Raw genomic sequence first — 15070 nt, 5'->3', positions numbered from 1 at the left:
TGGTGCTGATATGACAGGACCATAGATGTGACTAGGAGAGCCTGGAGGAACTGTAAATGCTTTCTTTGGAGGAAAAACAAAAAAGGCTGGTGGGAGCCATCTTAGAACCAGGGAGCCCCTGACCTGGGGGCCCACGGAGGTCAGGCAGCAGGCATGACGGGCTTCTGCCCCGGCAAGGGGATTCGCTCAGACTCGGGAAGACTTGGGCAGGGCTGCTTGCCGCTGGGGGCTGTTTCCGTCTCTGCTGATGGCGGAGCCACTCTTCTGGAACCGAGGCGAGGAGCAGATGTCTTCTGGGCCAAGACTTGCGATGAGTCTCTTTTCCAGCTGCCTTGAAAATATTCCCATGACCTCCTCTCCCCGTGACCCTCCACTCCAGACTGTGTCCCAGGGTTAATGTGCTTGTGAGATGTGACCTGCCTGTTTCTCCCACCAGGGCCCCCCAGGTTTTCCTGGTGCTGTTGGCTCCCCCGGATTGCCTGTAAGAACTTAGCGCTGCTCGACCTCCCCTTCCCCCGCCAGCCAGGTCTCTGTGGCTTTTGCTTGTCTCCCTTCCTGTCTTGCCCTGGCCTCCCTCCTCCATGTTTGTCCTTGTCCCCCTGCAGGCTGGGTAGCTAACGACACGGGTTCCCTGAGGTCCCAGCAGCTTGGATGGCATCCCAGTCTCTGACTTCTTTCCATTTTCCCTTCTCCCTCTTCTCCTGCTTTCTCTCTCTCATCTTCTCTCTTCTCCCCCCTTCCGTTTCCCTTTTTCTCTCCCACAATCACACATCACTCCCCCTAAATCCTCCGGAGCTATTTTACCTTCTTATTTTAAGCTGGTGCCTCCAGGGGCCTCTCCATCCCTCCCTTCTCACTTCTGCCTCCTGTTTCTCCCACCTTTGGTGTTGACTGAAGATTTGCTGAAAGTAGTTCTTGGGGCCCTGCCAGGCACCTGGCACAGAGCCCGGCAGAGATGCCAAAGCTTTAGGGCTTCACACTGCAGTCTGGCACGGGTTCGCCACCCTGCTGCTTGGCAGGGCTGTCCAGAGGCACCCCAGGGCTTTCAAGGCGGCCATGCTTGCAACCTTTCCCATCATCCTTGAGGAAACTTCCTCCTCTTCCTTTCCTCTTCTTTGGCTCTGGTCCCAATTCTTCTCCAAGGCGGGGCATGTGATGCCAGCCAGTAGGGTTTCTGGGTGTCATGGGGCCCTGCCCCTCGGTGCCCAGTGTCTTGGCCGCCTCCTTCTGCCAGGTGTCGTTAATTGCTCTGCCTTCATCATCATCATAAGTATGTTTAAATCATCCCCATCCTCACTGTTGCTCCCTCCTGGGTCATGGAAACTAACCTCCTGTTTGTCAGATTTCGTGTTGCTGGGGCCTGGCTCCTCTCCTCCCAGGCCTGGTGATGGAGGCTCAGGGAGCAGGGCCCCTCCTTGTCACAGCTCCATCTGTCCCCACGTCCTCATCCTGGCCGGACCTTGTCTGTTTCTGCTTGCTTGGGTGAAGGGGCCATCTGTCCGTCTAGCCATCTGTCTTGTGTTGTGGAAGAGGTTTGGGCGCCGTCTTTTGAGGGTGTGAGGGAAAAGGGGCAGACAAGGCCCCTTAATGGTGTGGTGCATCTACAAAGGCCAGGGTGAGGAGTGAGGGATGGGGGCTCTGGCCCTGATTGGAATGCATATCCCTTCTCACCTAAAAAGTGGCAAGGACTGCTCTGGAGGGAGCCTTCCCATGTCCCTCCCCTGCATCCCTAAAAGAAGGTGATTTTTGGCTGGGGCGGGGGGCTTGGACAGGTAAGTGTTGGGTATCAGGTGATACTTTTTGGTGGGGAGCATCACTCGGGGAACACCTCTCCTGACAGTCGCCCCTCAGGGGAGCACGTGTCACCCTCCTAAAAGGTGCACCCCAGACAGTGACCACAGGGCACACCAATGGCAGTCACCTGAGAGTGAGAGGTACCTTCTGAGAGTCACCCACCTGGGTGGGTATATCTCTGTGATGACCTGTCTTCGGGGATACTCCTGAGAGGCACCCATATATGGGAATTTATTCCTCTGATAGTTTGTTACCCTTCTGGGCACCCCCTCCTACAGTCACTCTGCTGGGGACACTACGGGGCCACCAGCAACCCTCCACCTTTGCCTGGAATGGGAACAGAGGGCTGCAGGGCAGGGGGAAGGCGTCAGGGGCTGGGTGGGTTCTGCCCTCCCCTGCAGTTTCTCATGATTTTTCTCTCCAAGGGTCTTCAAGGAGAGCGAGGCCTCAGAGGCCTGACCGGAGAGAAGGGGGAACCGGTAAGGGAGGCAGCAGGGGATGGAGAGAGATGCAGGGCCCTGGGGAGACAGAGGATGGGCCCCCAGGAAAGCCTGCTGAGTGGAAAATGGGAGGTGGACTCATCCTTTTGAAACTCTTTGCCCTTCAGTCCTGATTCCCTCAGTCTTCACAACCCATCAGGGTCACAGGTGTGCCTCGACTCCCTATAAGGGGCAAACACCCCGATCCTGGGGGCTTTCTCTCTCCCATTCAGCATGCCCCTCCTACTTCGCCCACCCCGGTCCTCATCATCCCCTGCCCTGGTCCTCCTCCTCTGGCTCAGCTCCCAGGGTCCAGGCCTGTAGTGGCAGTCATGACCAAGGGAAGCTGGGCCTGGGGGAAGTGGCCCAAGGTGGTGGCTGTACTGGGGCAGGCGGGCACCTGCTCCAGATGGTCTGGCCTTGGCTGCCCTCATGCCCAGGGAGGGGGACAGAAGTGTTGGGGGGGCTGGTCCATTATGTCTCCCTTTCTCTGCAGGGTCCTCCAGGGCAACCTGGCTACCCAGGTGCCATGGGCCCCCCGGGACTGCCTGTGAGTAAGGGGACCTTGGGTCTGAGGGTACCAGAACCATGGGGGTGGTATCAGCACAGGCTCAGGCTTGGGCATCCTCAATGGGCTCCCTCCTTTGCAAGCATTTCAGCAGGCGTCTCTGCCAGGCTGTCTGTACAGAGTCCCCACCATCATAAGCCCACTTGGTAGTGGAGCCTGGCCTACTTCTCTGCTTTGAGGGGCTCACTGTAGTCACTGTTCATCAAGGGCCAGACTCTCAGAGTACCCTGAGCAGCCCAGACTTGGGAGTAGACTGGGATCTGCCTCCTGGGGGGGCAGAGAAGAGTTGAGGAGACAGTGCAGAGGCGCCTGTTAGGTCGACATGACACCCCCCTTCCACTGAATGGCTTGGAGGCCGATGCCCACCCCTTGGTCCCCCACCCCCAGCTCCCACGGTCGTCCTAGGCGCCATCTGCTTCTAAGCGCCAGTCTGTGTACCAGCTGCAGCCTCCACCCCTCACGTCAGCGCCTTGCCACCTCCCCACAGGGCTAATTCACGCTCTCTTTGCTGCTTGTCAGGGCATCAAGGGGGAGCGCGGCCACTTGGGTTCCCCGGGAGAGAAGGGAGAATCGGTGAGTGCAGCTCCCTCCGCGGGGGCGGGAGGAAGGGCTTCAAATGACTGGTCCCTGCCCACCGCCTCCGCCTCCGCCTCCCTTGGAGAGCTTCCCAGCCGCAAGCGAAGGGGGAGACATGACCCCGACTTCCCGGCCCCCCTGAGCCGCTCCAGCTGCATCTCAAGCAGGCAGTGCTGCTGCCGGCTGGCTGCTGTGGGAGCGGGGCAGAAGGAAGCCGCGGGGAGAATCCTGGAGAAGGCAGAGGGGGGCCAGAGTCACCTGGAGGAGGACACCTCAACCCTCCATGGCTGTAGGCCTGAGTGCCAGACCCAGGACTCTGGACTCTACTGGGCTTCCTGACCCCTGCAGCCCAGAGCCACGCCTCACAAAACAAATGTGCCAGGCCCATGCTGAGCACCGGAGATGGGATGGTCATCAGATGAGGACACTGAGGCTCATGAAGTGACATGGCTCACCCAGGGTCATGCAGCTAGTTAATGAGTTAGGGCAGAGCCTGGACTTGAACCCAAGTTTGTCTGTGACAGACCTCCCAAACCTTTGTTTTACCTTCTCTCTTACACAAGCCAACGAGGCCTCCTGGGAGGGAGCAAGCCAAGCCCTACGGTGCAGTTATTCAGTAATAGCTCTTTCTCATGGGCCTTCTGGGTGCCAGGCTCTGTTCTGACGGTGCCTTGGTGGATAAAACAGGCCGTTGTGCCCCTGACCCTCATGGAGCTCACATTCTAGTGGGACAGGCAGTTAACAGATGAATAAACAGATACGTATAAATTATAAGAGATAGGACCAGCGGAGAAAATCAAGCAGGGTAAGAAACTGGAGCCATGAACAGGATGCATTAGAGAGGGAGGCCTCTGAAGAGGTGGTGTCTGAGCTGAGCCCTGAATGGAATTTCCAGGGTGGGAGTCAGGGGAGGACACATAGTTCTCTGTGCTGGGGAATCCCAGAGGGAGAGGCCGTGGGTGGGGACACCTCAGGAACAGATTCGAACCATCTAATGATTTGGTAAAGTTTCATCAGGCCTAGAAAGGCTGGGGGAATGGTGGACACTCTAGCTAGGGAGGTAGAGGGGACAGTCGTGCAAAGGCCCAGGGGTCTGGATGTATAGAGTTCAGGGAACCGCAGTCTGGCCAAGCAAGACAGAAGATGAGAAAGGGGAGAGGAAAAAAGAAAGAAAGGGGAGAGGGAAGTGAAGCAGGAAAGGGTGGTTCATATCAGATCACAGGATGCCTCAAAACCCAGCATGGGTGGAAAGTGTGTTTCATTCAGCTGACAGTGGGGAGCCATGGAAGATTTTGGAGCAAAAAAGTATTATAATCAGAGCTGTGTTGAAGAAGAGAAGATGGCAGCCAGTTGCTGGCTGGATTGGAGAGTCAAGAGGTGGCAGGACTAGTTAAGAGGCTGGTTCAGTAGCTCAGGCAAGAGAAGGGAAGCCTGAACAGACCAGGGAGAGGAGTCCCAGGGCTCAGAGGGCCTCCCACCACATCCCCTGCCTCTGCTCTGCACCCTGTCCCCTGCCCCATCCCCTGATCTCCCACCTCCCCCAGTCACAGTGACATATTCTGCTCCTTTGTGTCACCAGGGCCCACCTGGTTCTGAAGGCCTCCCAGGGCCCCCAGGCCCAGCGGTGAGTGAGGAAGGGGACAGGGAGATTTGGATGTGGGGATCCCTGGTCCTGCCCTAGGATCTTAGGGCAGGAAGACTGGGTTCCAGATGCATTGCTTTCTGTGGTGACAGGGTCCCCGAGGAGAGCGAGGACCCCAAGGGAACGTTGGTGAGAAAGGCGACCAGGTGAGTGGTGACGGGAACTTGGCTGGGTTTCCTGACCACGGTGGATGGCTGGGGGGAGGCAGGGAAGGGGCTGGGTCCTCTCCCTGTTGGTCACCCTCATATATGGAGGATGACCAGCTCAAGCCTCCCAGCCCCCACCCATCCTTGACTGTAACCTCCCACCTCATGCCCAGAGCCCCACTGCCAGCCATCTTGGGCAGAGTGAAGGACAAGTCCCCATGACTTGAAGCAGCCTCACCTTGTCACTCTTTTCCACCTGGGCAGCCAGGTGGCACAGCAGACTGTCCCTTCCTTTCTTCCCTTAGGGATTTCAAGGCCAGCCAGGCTTTCCAGGCCCACCGGTGAGTGAGTACACGAAGCCAGCTCTGTCCAATGTCATCCCATCTGAGAGGGGCAGGCCTGGCCAGGGCGAGGGTGGGCCTGGGCACGGGAGGAACGGCCTGGGTGGCCAGGCCTGATTCCAGGAGCCAGGACCTGGAGAGCAGGGCCTCCTGGGTGGGCCCCAGCCACGCAGCCCAGCCAGATGAACTGCCCCTGGGTGGTGTTTCTAGGAAGTCAAAATGCATCACATTAACAGCGGTGAAGCACACCCAGGAGAAGGAAGGAAGGGGAGCTCCTTTCCAGCCCCACTTTCATTCCTGCCTGCTCCTTTGTTGACATAGGGTCCCCCTGGATTCCCAGGCAAAGCTGGACCACCTGGCCCACCTGGCCCCCAAGCGGAGAAGGTGAGCAGGACCCCAGTTTGCCACCGTCACAGATCTGAGCCACGGAACTCCTACGCCCCCTGCCCCTTGGCCAGCATCAGTCCCTCCAAAATTCAAGGACCAACTCAGTTACATCAAGGGTGGGAAAAGAGACCTCTAGGATGTGCCCAGCAACTGCTGTAGGGCAGCAGGGCCAGGGTAGACCAGTGGACCCCTCCAGCTGACAGCTGGGCTCAGGATGCCTCCTGGCTTCTGTGCCACCGAGGTCCCCACCTGATGGAGAGGGTGGGTGGGGAGGAAGCAGAGGGGTGTAGTGAGAGGTGGCTGACTAGAATGCCCCAGGTCAGCCCGGGCCAGCTTCACCTCCTCAAGGGGAGGGTGAGGAGTTGAGGGAAGCACATCCGAGACTGGGAAGCCCAGGCCCTACAGCAGGAGGAGCTCTGGGCATTTGCCTTCTGGGTCTGATGACAGCCGGAAAGGGAGGGACCTCCTGGGCGGCCATACTCATGTTGTCCCCAAGGGCCAAAGAGGGCAGGTGTGGCCTGTGACCTGGTGGCCAGGGTGGGAAGAGCAGCAGCCTGGGGAGCCCCCACACCTGGGTTTGGCTTGATAAACTCTGGGGCCTCACTCTTCCTTGGTCTGGGGACATCCTGATCTCAGCCCATCCTCCAGGCTCTCCAGATGCGACTGGTGGGTAGTATAGTGAGGACCCAGATTGACTTCTATACTTGAGGTGCGAGGATCATGGCCCAGAGGGAAGGGCAGGAGGTCTGCAGCCTCATGGGGAGCCGCCTTTCCTCTGAAAGCTGGAAAGGATCTAGCTTTTCACTGTCCAGATGAGGAAATGAGGCCCAGAGAGTCTGGGGGCATCCCAGGGGTGCACAGCAAGACAACGACAGAGCTGAGACTTCCCTCCCAGCTCAGGAGAACCCCACACCCCTCTTTGCCTCCGCAGAGCCAGTGCCCATCAGTCATGGTTGAGGCAGTGGTGGGTGCCACTTCCCTTTCATTCTCTGTGGGGCACCTGGGTGGTGGCCCCTGCCAGAGCCCTCTGTGCTGGCTCTATACCCCAGTGCTGCCTGCTCTCCTTAGGCTGGTCATTGCAGAGAATCCCAAACCTCTGGCCAGTGGTTCTCCATCCCAACTCCCTGTGGGATTGCCATTTCCTGGACCTGTGCTGACCCCTCCTGGTTGCTGGTGACATTGCAATGCCAACCAGAGCTCTTCCCCCTACCCCTACTCTGTGGGATCTCTAGCTGGATTCCCTTCCTCTTGGCAACCCCTACAGCCACTGCTCCAGGACAGCCACCCTCTCTCCCCGCTGGGAGACTGCCGCAGCCTTCCCCCACTAAGCTACCTAGCTCCCCATACCTTTTCTGATGAACATCCTAATTTACGCATTTGCTCTCATCACTCCTCTGCTTTGAACCATCAATAGCTCCCCAGTGCCTATAGTAGTGCTTTCAGACTTTATTTTGTAATCTCCAAATCTGTCACACAAAATCCCATGTGAACTCTCAATCTATAAAACAGATACAGGTAGGGCTGCTCTGGCTAAGACAAGGGTAGGGGTCATCTGGGCTTCCCTTTTGTGGCCCCAGCTCCAGGCACCTCCAGGAACCCCCAGGCCCTGAGAAGTACAGTTTGAAAACCACTGGTCTGTTTAATAAAGTCTAGCTCAGTGTTCAGGGCCCTCCCCATCCAACTCCTCCAGACTCCCCTCGCAGGCCACCCATCATGCGGGCCCCTGAGACAGCTGGGCGAGGCCAGGCATGTGACCCCTTTCACATCTTCATCCTTCTCCGAAGTCCTCTCCGGCATGCCCTTTTCTCCTTCTCCACCTGCCCAGATCCCAGACATCCTTCAGAGTCTAGCACCAGCAGACTCTTCTGTGACACTTTCCCTGACCCCTGCCTGACCAGAGTGAGCTGCTCCCTCTTCTGAAAGCCCATTGCCCCTTATTCACACAGAGCACATGGACTGTTGCATCCCCCTGTGAGCTCCTCAAGAACAGGGCCGCCCTTTCTCTATCTGGGGAATCAGAGGCTCTGTAGTGCTGGGCACCTTGTTGGGATCAATGTGAATTGAACATGTGCCTTCAGTTCAGCCCATGGTACTAAGCCCCTACCATGCCAACCCTGAGGACGATGCTGGACTGAGTAGGCTCTGTCCCTTCTTCATGGAGCTGCACGGAGAGGGGGATGCTTTGCGGATGAAGACAAATCCGCTTGCAGGAGTGGTATGTGGGATATAACCAGTTAGGCCAGAACTGAACTGGGGTTAGAAGCCAGCTGTCCTGACTTCCAGTAGTCACCACTGCCCATGGCCCAGGGTCCTATCTCCTGCTGGTGCGTGTGTAGGGGAGGGGGGCAAGGCCCTACTGACTTTGTTGGGGGCTCATTTCCAGGGCAGTGAAGGGATGCGAGGTCCATCAGGCCTGCCTGGTCCCCCTGGGCCACCAGGATCTCCCGGGATTCAGGTGAGTGTGTGCCCTCTTAGCCTGGCAGGTGTATGGTGTAGTGTGGTGTGTGTGTGTTAAGGGGTGGGAGTTGGGTGAGGGATGGAGAGGGTGGAGGTGCTGGGTCAGGCCACCCACCTCCAAGGGCTCCAGCACAGGCACGCAGAAATGCCTCTATCCCACTTCCAGGGCCCGGCTGGTCTGGATGGTCTGGACGGGAAGGACGGCAAGCCTGGCTTGAGGGTGAGACCATGGGCCCGGGAGGGCACCCCATCATTCTCTAAGAGTCAAAGGGAACCCTGATGAAAAGAATGGAATCTCACCCCCATGCCTCTTTTGAGGGGTGCTCCCACCTTCCCTTGGTCTGCCCCTTGCCACACCCCACTTCTCTGATGGCACCAGGGCCCCTTGGTTTCTCTGTTCTCCTTGTGGCCTTAGGTTGGATGTGCTGGGTCTCACCAAAGGCAGGCACTGAAGGGAAAAAATTTATACCCAGAAAATCAACTAAAGAAGCTAGGCTGGCTGTCAGTGTAGGCTGCAGACCTGGAAGGACTAGAGCAGCCCTGGCTCCTTGGGTCTGGTTTTGCTGGGAAATCTGAAAGGGAGGGGCCATGGCAAAGGGCAAAGCATCAAGGTCAATGCCCTTCTGTACCCCAAAGAAGGAAAACTGAGGTTCAGAAAGGGGCCGGGATGCACTCGGGGTCCACAGCCAGTGAGAGGCTGAGCCTGGCTTGGAGTCTTCCCCGTGCCCCACATGACAGTCCCTCCAGCCTAGGATGGCTGGGGGAGGGGCTGGAGAAAGGGGGAGACAGTGGTGAATGAGTGGGTACAGACTGGACAAAGCTTCTGTCTCAGTGCCCCACCTCTTTCCCTAGGGGGACCCCGGTCCTGCTGGCCCCCCTGGACTCATGGGACCCCCGGTAAGTTGAGCTGCAAGAAGGAGCTGCCGTGCTGGGTGGGGCAGCTCCAGTCCACATCCTCTGTGGAGTGCAGTATGACTTTGGATGGGTTTGATTTATTTAACCTGAGGAAGGAGGAATGGGAAGCAGCCTCTGCTTGAGGCGAGAGACGTGGTACCTCCTGCTTTTTCTTCCAGGGCTTCAAAGGCAAAACCGGACATCCCGGCCTTCCAGGACCGAAGGTAGGGATTTGGTGACTTGTGCTAACCAGGTTTTCTCCGCTCTTCTCAAGGCCTGACCCAGGCGGATGTAGCAGCCTAGCTGGGTCGATGTGCCATCTGACCCTTGGCAGAGATGCCAGCCCAGCATCAGGCATTCTGAGGCCACCGGTGCCTGGCAGACTGGGTCAGGGTTTTGCCGTCCACCAGCCTGAGGGCATCCAGGGGCCACTGGCCAGAGTCGGGCCTCTGATGTGGACCCCTCTGATGTGGGGTTAGCTTGGGGTGGGGGGAGCCAAATGGAGGTCTGGTGGGCCTCAGTTGCCCCTCTGTCCTCCAGGGTGACTGTGGAAAGCCAGGTCCCCCAGGCAGCAGTGGCCGGCCCGGAGCAGAGGTAAGGGACTGGGGTCTATGCGTGCTGCCTTTAGACAGCCGTTGGGTTCTGCTGAGTCTGGGATGCGGCGACTTCCTCGCGGTGGCAAATTGGCTGCCTCCTCTCCTTGGCCTTATGGGGGAGGTTTTGCCCAACACTGCACATCTTGACCTCCCTCCTCTTAAGGCTTGTAACTGGTTCCTCTCCCTGTGGGATACTGGGTCTCTAACCTCAAAGGCAGGGCCTCGCTGCCTTCCCTGGGCTTTGCTTTCTCCCTCCAGCCATGCTCATGGGAGTGCTGGTCTTCCAGCCCCAGAAGTCTTCGGCCTGGGGGTCGGGGCTCAGCGCGGCTCCTCTGACCACTGGAGTCCCACCTGCTCTGCTCAGCCCTCTCCTACCTATCAGTCCGTGTGTGTAAGTCTGTTCCTGTGTTGTTTCTTTCTTTTCCTGGCTGCTGCAGGGTGAGCCTGGTGCCATGGGACCCCAGGGAAGACCCGGCCCTCCTGGCCATGTTGTGAGTCAAACTGTTTTTATCTCTGCCTCTGTGAGAGTTAGGATTGCTTTGGGCTGGGTGGGTGGTGATGGGCAAGCTGACGATGACCCGGCAGAACCCACCATGGGAGCAGCTCCAGCCGTGTGGAGCGATAAGGGGCTCTGGGCTCACCCAGTGCAGCGGTTCCCTGGCTTTTCATCATTTCCTTATTTTCTGGGCACATTCGAGTTTGCTTATCAAACAGAGATCATTCAGTTATTCAACAGATAATTATTGAGCACCTGCTCCCTGCCAGGCAGTGCTCCAAGCCCTGGGCTATAGCAATGAGTGAAGTAGACAAGGTCCCCTGATCCCTGAGCTTCCATACAGGCACAACAAACAAAGAAATGAATGCAGAAGGATCAGGCAGTGGTGTGGTGTCATAGTGAGGGGGTGCAAGGTGACTTTACTGGAGCAGTGGCCTTTGAGCAGAGGCCTGAATGATGAGAAGGAGCTGTGTCGGGCAGTCTAGGGGAAGAGCACCCAGGAAGGGGTGCAGCCGATGCAAGGAGCCTAAGGCAGGGAGGGCTGGGTGTGTTTGTGGCGCTGCAGAGTTAAGGTGGCTGGAGTGGAGTTTGAGGAGGGTGTGAGTGGGAAGGGGAAACTTGAGCTTAGAGAGGACGGGAGGCAGATGGGAGACCTCGGGGGCATGGTCAGGAGGAGAAGGGCACAAGGACAGAGGCAGAGACATCAGTGGAGGGGTGGTGGTGGTGGAGCGAGGTGGCGACGACGAGAGTTCTGGTGAGTGTTTGGAGGCGGAGGACTTGCTAATGACCTGGATGGAGAGGGGGGCTAGGCAGTAGAAGGAGGGGAGTCAAGGATGACTCCTGGTTGGCTTGGGCAGCTGGGTGAGTGGGTGGTGTGTTTACTGAGAAAGGGTGACTTGGAGAGGATATTTATTAAGCAATAATGGCTTTCTCGTCTACTTACTCATCGGTAACACAGATGACTGCCAATGCGCGCTTTTGATCAGTGTGACGGCGCCGAGCTGGTGGGGTTCCAGAGAAAAGGGAATACACTGGTGTGTTATTACAGCTCTATTGAGGCTGGCAGTACACTTCCAGAAAGCTTTTGGAAATGCTAAAAATAGTTCAGGACTGAAAAAGGAACTCTTGAGTCCTCATCACTATTTTTATGGATCTCAAGGTGTCCAGAGACCCTGGCATGGGGACCCCAGGTCTAGACCTGTCCTCCTCCCGTTACAAATGAAAGATGGAGTGACAGACTCTGAATTGTGTCCACACTGGAGACTCGCTAGGGGCCTGGAGGGTGCAGGATTCCTCTTCTCACCTCTGTCCATCCAACCCAGCCCCCTGCTGTGTGCCAGTCCCAGTGCTGGACATTCCTGCCCTAGGAGGCTTGAGATGGGTAGGACAGAGCTGTGCCTCCAGAACTTTCCATCTGGGAGTGTGGAGGAAGTGCTCCGAGAGAGGCCTGTGTGCCCAGGGAGGTGATTTGAGTGGGGATGTGGAGAGATGGGGCAGGCAGGAGCACTCATGTGCGTTTGAGTCTCATTGCCCTCCGGATGTGGGCAAGTGGCAGGAGACCAGGGAGCCTGGAGCTTAGCCTCGTGTGTGGATGTTGGGGTTGGTGCTGAGCCCCTGCCCCTCACCCGCTGCTGCACCAGAGGACAACTCCTGGCCTTTGCCCCTCCCACAGAATAGAAGGAAGGTGGGGGTTGCTCAGAAGACATCCAGGCCCACGTAGCATGTAGTTTACTCCCTCTGCTCTTGGCTCTGGCTCCCAGAGCATCCCCTCAGTGCGGCCCCACTTGTACCACTCGGAGTGCAGCGGGTGTGAGCGTCCTGTGCGGTCCGGGACCCCCAGGCCCCAGCTCTGGCACAGATCTGCTGGCAGAAGCTCAAATGCAAGAGCAGAAGAAAGGAGGGTTCAGGGAAGAGGATGGAGCTGCCATAATAAGTTTAGGGCCTGTTCCTGCAGTGGGGCCCTGGTACCTCCCGGGGCCTTATTACTGGAGCCTCTTTCCATCCCACTGACTTCATCTCTCTTTAGGGGCCGCCGGGGCCTCCAGGCCAGCCAGGCCCAGCTGGGATCTCTGCAGTGGTGAGTGACATGCTGCCCTCATCCCTCCCTCCCAGCAGTTTGGCCCAGCTCTGCTGTGGGCTCCTTGCAGTGTGTCCCTATCCCCCCTTCCTTCCCTGGCATCAGCCTCTCCTGCCTTCAGAGATCTCCCTAACTGGCCTGTGGTGAAGGCTTCTGGAGAGGGCTGGGAGGTCATCCCAGGTTCTTTTCCCAAGTTCAGGCAGCGGCACCTCCCCCTGTGGGGCCTGGGGTTGGGGGACATGGTCCCTGGAACACAATGTCTGCCTGTGGCTGTGTGGGGTTTACCCTTCCCTCTCAGCATTCCCTTCCTTTTCTATAGGGCCTGAAAGGAGACCGGGGAGCCCCTGGAGAGAGGGGCCTTTTAGGTCTTCCAGGCCAGCCTGGCACCCCTGGACACCCTGGCCCTCCGGTAAGACCCCACATCTTATGGCACAGCCCCCGGGGAAAGGGCCAGGGGACTTGGCCAGTTGTGTGCAGCACTGCCTATCTGGGTCTCCGGGGAAGGAGAGGCAGTTAGCATGGAAGATGGCAGCACGGGGCTCATGCCTGAGGATCACATCTTACTTACAAGCTGTGCGGGCCAGTGCCGGGCCAACCTCACACCAGCCACTGCCTTGACTGCACCACTATGCACATCCCTCCAGCAGGTGTTGGACAGGGGGGACCTGCCCCTGTCCCACCGCTGCCCCTTCCCCAGGGGAGCTTGTAGGTGACCAAGAAAACCTGTGAATGTCAGGCACCAGGAACGCAGTGCTACTGCTGGAGTGCTCTCAGCAACTCAGAAAGCACTCCTTGGTCTCAGCTCATGTTTATACTGACAGCTATGATACATTGGTTACTGACAGTGTGCTGAACAGTGAACTACATGCTTGATATTTTGTCATTCAATCTGTACTACAACCCGATTTAATAGGTCTGATTGTCCCCCTTTTACAGATGAGGAAACCAAAGCTCAGCAAGGTTAAGTAGGTTGCCCAGAGTCACATAGCTAGTTTGTAGAAGAACCTGCCTGACTCTAGAACTTGTGTCCATAGCGACAGTGCAATTCTCCACCTTTTCAAAGGTTCTAGACAGGTGGACCACATCAGGTGGAGCTGACTGTCAGTCTCAGGGGTGAAAAATCTGGGGGACTGAGGCAGGGACCCAGGTCTCCTAGCCTCCGGGTCAGGGTGCTTTTCATCAAAGCAGACTTCCTTCTGGGAGCAGTAGCAATGCCTCTGGGGCTGGTGTCCTGGAATGGGGTTGACTCCAGCCTGTGAAGGGGTGATCAGTCTGCCCACCTGCTAAGAGGGCTGAGTCTTGCCTCCTACTCACTCTGATTCCTGCCAGATCCCTCCAAACCTTCATCCCTCCTGCCCAAGGCTCAGGAGCCTCCAGGATCCCCAGGGTAAACCTGTCAGTTGCCTTGCAATCACAGATTTCTCTTCCCCAGCATCCCACCAGAAGTGGGCAGGGCTTGGGAGGCAGACTCTCCTATCTCAAGAAGAGAGCAGGCTTAGGCTGCCCTGGCCTGGACCCTGGGACCTCACTAAGGACAGAGGTTCATGGCTCACACCTTCATTCAGCAAACACTTAACATACTCAGAGCCAGAGAATCTGCAAGATGCCAGGATCCCAAGCAAAGAGCAGGGCAGGCGCAGTCTGCACTTCCCTCACAGAGCTCAGTCAGGGGGCGGCCAGGACCAGGCTGCAAAGTGGGGTGTGGTCTATGTGCCCATGGCTTGTGCCCAGAGTGTCCAAGTGGGGTGAGAAAGGAGCATGGCTCCTTGGTGGAACAGGGGCTGGTCATATCTGGTGGGTGCCTCACCAGATATGACGTGACACCAAGCTGGCTTGGCATTAGTCACACCTCCGTTGCTCTCTGCTCCACAGGGTGAACCTGGTGTGGATGGCGCAGCTGGCAAAGAGGTACCGTTGTGCTCGGCTTCTTTTCTCTCGGGGGTGCTTCTTCTTGCACCTTGCTTTGCCCTGACCCCTCTTTGTTCATTCAACAAAAGCTCTTTCTATGCACAGACTACCTCTGGACAGATACATAGGGAGCTGGTACTCTTGTAGTTCTGGGAGGAGGAATTGGGGATTAGGGGAGAAGGATGAGAATGAGGCTTGTTTTTCACACTTTTTTTTTTTTTTACCATATCTTCGTCAAAAATAACCAGAATGATGATGATGATGATGATGATGATAAACTCTAAATAAGCATTTTCTGGGCACTAGCTCTTGCCAGCTGCTCCCTTTCATTCTGACTTCTCACCTCTTTTTGTCTGTGACAAAGGACCAACCAACATGATCATATAAGGCCACACCCTGGGAACACCATTCTTCTTTCCAGATGTCTGCCCTCTTGTTGGCAGAGAGGCTGTCATCCTTTCTCACACAGAGCCCAGCCCTAATGCTGTGGAAGGTGATCCTTTCACAGCAGCTGCCTCTGCTGGACAGGGGAGATTAGAAATGCTGCCCAGACTTGACCCTGACTTTTGCTTTTTTCTAGGGACCCCCTGGAAAACAGGGACTCTACGGACCCCCTGGCCCAAAGGTGAGTGGGCACTGGCTGGGTTTGAAAGGAGAAGCTCATGAGTTGATGAAACCCAGCTCCAAGCTATGAGTTTAGCCAAGGAGA

The 15070-nt window shown here is 57.1% G+C and overlaps 1 protein-coding gene across 12 annotated transcripts in view; it reads left to right on the top strand.

Moving 5' to 3' along the window:
- The window catches only part of COL16A1 (collagen type XVI alpha 1 chain), a 50897-nt gene that overhangs the window by 32095 nt on the left and 3732 nt on the right, over positions 1–15070 (top strand). For 8 of the 12 annotated variants that reach the window (XR_004325481.1, XM_032495755.1, XM_032495752.1 and 5 more), the window contains 18 exons: positions 437–481; positions 2220–2273; positions 2770–2823; positions 3361–3414; positions 4997–5041; positions 5152–5205; positions 5511–5546; positions 5868–5930; positions 8317–8388; positions 8557–8610; positions 9243–9287; positions 9464–9508; positions 9825–9878; positions 10318–10371; positions 12403–12453; positions 12773–12862; positions 14326–14361; positions 14942–14986. Coding sequence is in view for 11 of the 12 variants with exons in the window: in XM_032495755.1 (XP_032351646.1) it covers positions 437–481; positions 2220–2273; positions 2770–2823; positions 3361–3414; positions 4997–5041; positions 5152–5205; positions 5511–5546; positions 5868–5930; positions 8317–8388; positions 8557–8610; positions 9243–9287; positions 9464–9508; positions 9825–9878; positions 10318–10371; positions 12403–12453; positions 12773–12862; positions 14326–14361; positions 14942–14986 (951 nt within the window). In the remaining variant the exon portion in view is untranslated. The remainder of the gene's footprint in view (positions 1–436; positions 482–2219; positions 2274–2769; positions 2824–3360; positions 3415–4996; positions 5042–5151; positions 5206–5510; positions 5547–5867; positions 5931–8316; positions 8389–8556; positions 8611–9242; positions 9288–9463; positions 9509–9824; positions 9879–10317; positions 10372–12402; positions 12454–12772; positions 12863–14325; positions 14362–14941; positions 14987–15070) is intronic. The other 4 variants (XM_032495761.1, XM_032495760.1, XM_032495754.1 and 1 more) reach the window with 1 other exon arrangement.

The sequence above is a fragment of the Camelus ferus genome, chromosome 13, assembly GCF_009834535.1.
Source record: "Camelus ferus isolate YT-003-E chromosome 13, BCGSAC_Cfer_1.0, whole genome shotgun sequence".
Taxonomy (NCBI): Eukaryota; Metazoa; Chordata; class Mammalia; order Artiodactyla; family Camelidae; genus Camelus; species Camelus ferus.
Note: the sequence above shows the minus strand (reverse complement) of the source record. Positions and strands in the feature narration are given on the sequence as shown.